The sequence below is a fragment of the Psittacula echo genome (assembly GCF_963264785.1).
Source record: "Psittacula echo genome assembly, chromosome: 5".
NCBI classification, from domain to species: Eukaryota; Metazoa; Chordata; class Aves; order Psittaciformes; family Psittacidae; genus Psittacula; species Psittacula echo.
This window is the reverse complement of record NC_137739.1, coordinates 89,424,856-89,429,405: the sequence shown is the minus strand read 5'-3', so window position 1 is coordinate 89,429,405 and position 4,550 is coordinate 89,424,856. Positions and strand designations below refer to the sequence as shown.

The following is a 4,550-nucleotide window of genomic DNA, read 5'->3' as shown; positions in this document are numbered from 1 at the left end:
AACAGACTGGCATAAATAGCGCAGGAATTCGATGCAGGTTCCACGGGAGACGCTAGCCCTGGTGAGGGGAAAAACCGAAGCCACAGAATTCCCTTTTGAGGAAAAACGGGGGGAAAGAAGATACCGCAGTCCGATCAGTGAGCACAGTCCCTTCCCCGGCGGCCCCGGCCCCAGCTCTTCGGAGCTCCTCCGCGACGGGGGTCTCAGTGCCACCCCAAGCACAGTCCTGGTGCCGCCGCCGCCGGCCTCCAGCCCCGTCCGCCCGGCCTGGCCGAGCCCGGCACCACCTCAGGGGCCGCCCGCAGCGCCCGCCTCGGCCCCGGGCGGCGGCGACGCGTCCGGACGCTCCGAGTCCATGTCCGTGGGGCCGGGGCCGGGTCGCGGCGGCGCGTCCCGCGTGGGGCCGGGCGGGGGGCTGGCGGCGGGGCCCGGCGGCGCCGCGCGGGGCTGCGAGGCGGTGGCGGCAACAGGGCCGGGGCCGGAGCCGCCGCGCACCGGCTGCCAGATGAGGCTGTAGTATACGGCGAGGACGATGGCGGCCAGCGACACGGAGAGGACGTAGGCCAGCACGGTGGCCAGGCGCACCCACTTCTTGTTGGTCTTGGCCGCCATGCGCGCCTTCTTCTCGCCGGTGTAAGTGGCGGGCTTGCCCCGCTCCGCCCCCACCTCCTTCTCCTTCATGGGGGCCCGGCCCTTGGCCCGCTGCTCCACCGACCCCTCCGTGGTGGGGCCCGGCTCCGGGCCCGGCTCCGCGCCGCCGCCGCCTCAGGACATGCCGCCACCGCCTCGTGCCGCGGCCCGCGCTGCTCCGGCGGCTCCGCGGGCGGGGGCGAGGGGCGGGGCTCACGGAAAGGGGCAACTCCGCGTGGCCCCCGCGCATGCGCGGAGCGGTGGCCGCCCCTGAGGGGGCTCGCGGCGGCCGTGGGTCTGAGCGTGTGTGGGGTGGGAATCGTGCCGGTGGCGGCTTCCTCATGGGTCCGGTTCCTCAGCCCAGGCCCGCCGGTTGTGCCCCCGAGGGCGGGGGTAGGTACGAGGCTGACGGCGCCTTAGGGGTCTGCGGGGCCGGCGGCACCCACCGAGCCGGGCCGGGCTGAGGTGAGGGCTGTGAGGGGCACTGTGAGGAGGGGTGTCTGTGAGGAAGGCTCCTGGAGGAGGGGTCAGGGGTGTCCCCTCTTCTCCTGGGACTCACTTCTTTGTTTCTCCCTGCTGGTAACTCCTGTGGAGCCCGGAGGATGCCCCCACAAAGTAGAACTCGTGCAGAGAGAAAAGCGGGTTTAGTTCCCTTCAAATCGGGCCGATCCCGGACCTCCCTAAAGCTGCCTTTAGGGAATGGGTTGATATGATTGCCTGTATGTTAGTGTCCCCCAAAGGGATTACATGTAATACAGGAAACATCTAAAACGCTGTTCTAGAGGCTGGGTTAACCTTTGCTTATGGTGCAAGGTGTTTCCTTTGGAGAGTGGTTTAGTTGATCCTTAATACAGCCATTTTCTCCTTCACTTCAATCTCAGGTGTGCTGCAGCAGGAAGCCTCTTGTAAGCAAGGAGCTGCCGTTGAGGAGGCACGGAGCAGTGCAGAAATGACCGTCACCCGTACGGGCACCAGAGGAAGGCAGTGAGTGAGTGAGTGAGGTCTCAGTAACGTTTTGGTTTGGCTCTCAATAGCAGGAAAAATGTGGGAGAAAAGGGGGAAAAGCTCTGAGGTTTTGCAGGAGGATTTATGGAGCTTGCAGCTCTCAGGGAGAAGATGGGGAATAAAATGGAGTAACTCCAGAATAGCCGTAGCGCTTGGAAAAGGTGGATTGTGGTGGCTGAAGGCTCCGGGGCTGCTGGATGTGTGTGGCAGAGCAGGGTGCTCCCAGTGTCTCTTCTGCAAGGGGCTGTGAGGGGCTCCTGGCTGGTTGTTCCTATAAGGGCAGAGGAATCTGGGGACTAAACTGTGTGGGAGAGGGCAGCCATTCACATGTGGGATGATAGGAATCCAGATCCTGCCCTTGCCTGGAGGGGAGGGCTGAAGGGTGGGATATTGTGGTGCCAGCTGCTGTTGGAGGCACTCCGGATTTTGGCCTCAGCACAAGCTTCATCTATAGGTTCATCATATATATATATATGTATATAGTGAGTGGATCCCTTTGTGACTCTCAGGCCAACACTGGCAAGGGTAGCAGGATTTCACTGCTTCTTTAAGCAGGGGGGGCTTATTTTCCACAGTAGGGAGATTGGACTAAAGGATTTTTAAGGGTCCCTCCCCATCCAAATGGTTCTGAGCTACAGCCAATGACCTGCTCTATCCTCCTGAAATACTCAGTTTTCATGAAATATTGCTGTGACCTTGTATGTTATGGAAACATTTGTTAGGAGGTATTATCACTTTGCTGTGCTCCCCCGCCCCCTTCAATCTCTTGCCCTAATTAATTACAGCTGACTGCATTCTTGCTGGAGTCAGATTTCACACCTCTGAATAGCATGAGCTGCCCCTTATCCCTTGGCCTGATGAATTACAGGTGACTGCATTCATATTGAAGTCAGATTTCACACACCTGAGCAGCGTGAGCAGATGGCATCCCACTGACAAAGCCTTCCTGAATCAGAGGAAGGCATTTTGTGTGGTGTTCTAGAGATTCTATCCACAAATTCCCTTGGGCGGTACATGTGTAAGTGAAGTGGTATATGTGGATTTGTAGCAATTCCTGCAAAATGAATTTCCTACTGATATTCCAGGTCTGTATTCACATTCTCGCTGGCCTTGGTTTTCCTGCTGTTGAATGCTGCCAAGGCAGGCAGAGCCTTGCTGGCTGCTGCATGTGTCTGCTCTCAGTTTTGCCTCAAATCATCTCTGCAGAAATGGGCTCCTTGCAGACCCTTATGCTGTCTGTGATCTCTGATGTCGCCACTGATACAATTTATCATGGCCTCTGGTTAAAGGATGATAAATTCCTACCTCGCACAAACCCTTCCCTATGCTCTTCCCCAATGCCAGTTCTGGAATTTTGGGGGATTGACATGTACAGGCAGTTCCTCTGGGGTTGAATGAGGTCTTGACGGTTTTTGCCTGATGCTGTCGTTTTCCCACATTTTAAGTCTATGCTTGGAGATGCTGTGTCCTCCTTTATTGCTGAACTCTACCCTGTTGTAGTGTCTAGAAGGTGGCAGACAGAATCAAAGCTCCAGTGCTGCTCAGTGCTCAAATGGGTATTATAAGGAGTTTGATAAAGGGTGTTTAGAAGAGTCAGCAAGTCGATACAGGAAATAGGCACAGAAGGGAACAGGGTGGTGATAGGGATCAATACGATAAAAAGCCATTATAGCTGCAGATCCCAGTCCTGTGTTCCCCAAATTAGTTTCCTCTCTCCTGGGAAGGAAACCAATCCTTCTTAATCTCTGCTGCTCTTTCATGGTGCTGCCTTTATCTCTGCTCGCCAAAGTGTTGTTGATAAATCCAACAGTTCATAGCACTCCTTTGGACCAGTGGAGTCCTGGCAGTCTGGGTGGACTAAGGGCTTGCACTGGAGGTGTAGAAATGGTCCCAGCAAAGATAGTGAGTGTCATCTGGTTGAGATCCCACTACACCTCATGCCATTTGAACTCTAGGAGCAACTAAAGATGCTCCAGCTACAAAATGTGGCAGTAGCTGATTCCATGAGTTGCTCTCCTTCCTTCCTTCCCAGGACTCTTGCTCCCTCCCCTTTAATTCTCAGCACTACAGATCTGTAGCTGTCTTAAAACTGAACTGTGCCATTCTAGAGACATTCTGCCTTCAGTCTGACATCTTCATCTCCCTGTTGCACTTACTCATTGCTTACTTGGGCTGTAGTGTGCCTCCTGGCTGTGGTGTAGACTTACCCTTCATAGAAGACAATTCTGTGCTGGTATTAAAGAAATTCAGAGTCTTCAGACAAGACTCATTAACTGCTAAGTCTTGTTGGCTTTTGCTAAAGTGAGGTGTAAGCTTTTCTTTCTACTGTGATCAAACAGATGGGTGTGAGTTTCTCTGCAGGTCCTTTTGTTCACGTGCAGGCAGCTGCCAGAACGCGTGTGCCTTCTGTTCCTAAACTTAGTGCTTTGCTAACAACCACTCATAAAGGTAAATGAGAACCAGGAAACTTAGAGCTGCAGTAATGTTTTCTTTGTCATCTGGGTTTTAGCAGAAATACCAAGCTGTGTGTTGAGTAGGCTCCTGTGGTGCAGAAATAGAGCTCCGGGGTGCAGAGCTCAGAGGTCCTGTAAAGCCACTGAATGTGTCACACACTAAACAGAGCTTGCAGATTGGGCCTCTTGGAGACTCCATTCCTAAAGAATACAAAGGAGATCGCTCACCTGAGATAAATGCAGTTGAGAGCACATGGTGCACCACAGGCCTGCCAGCAAAGGGGAGCTGTATAGCCCTTTAACATCTAGCCTTCCTCCTGCAATTGTCCAAACACTGTATTTTTCAGGGTCCTATTGTTAATAAACTTTGGCCTGAAGGTCTGCTAGAAAACTTACTTATGAGCTTGCTAGTTCCTGCCTTACCCCTGTGTGTAGCTGAAAACCCAAGTGCTGAGGCAGATT

The 4,550-nt window shown here is 54.4% G+C and overlaps 1 protein-coding gene across 1 annotated transcript; it reads right to left on the bottom strand.

The window, feature by feature from the left end:
- Positions 1–288: 288 nt before the first annotated feature.
- On the bottom strand, positions 289–807 carry INAFM2 (InaF motif containing 2; the record flags this gene model as incomplete). The annotated part of the gene is made up of 1 exon (XM_080618391.1): positions 289–807. The coding sequence occupies exon 1, from the start codon at positions 679–681 to the stop codon at positions 289–291; it is 393 nt and encodes a 130-aa protein (XP_080474517.1). The 5' UTR covers positions 682–807.
- Between the last annotated feature and the right edge of the window lie 3,743 nt (positions 808–4,550).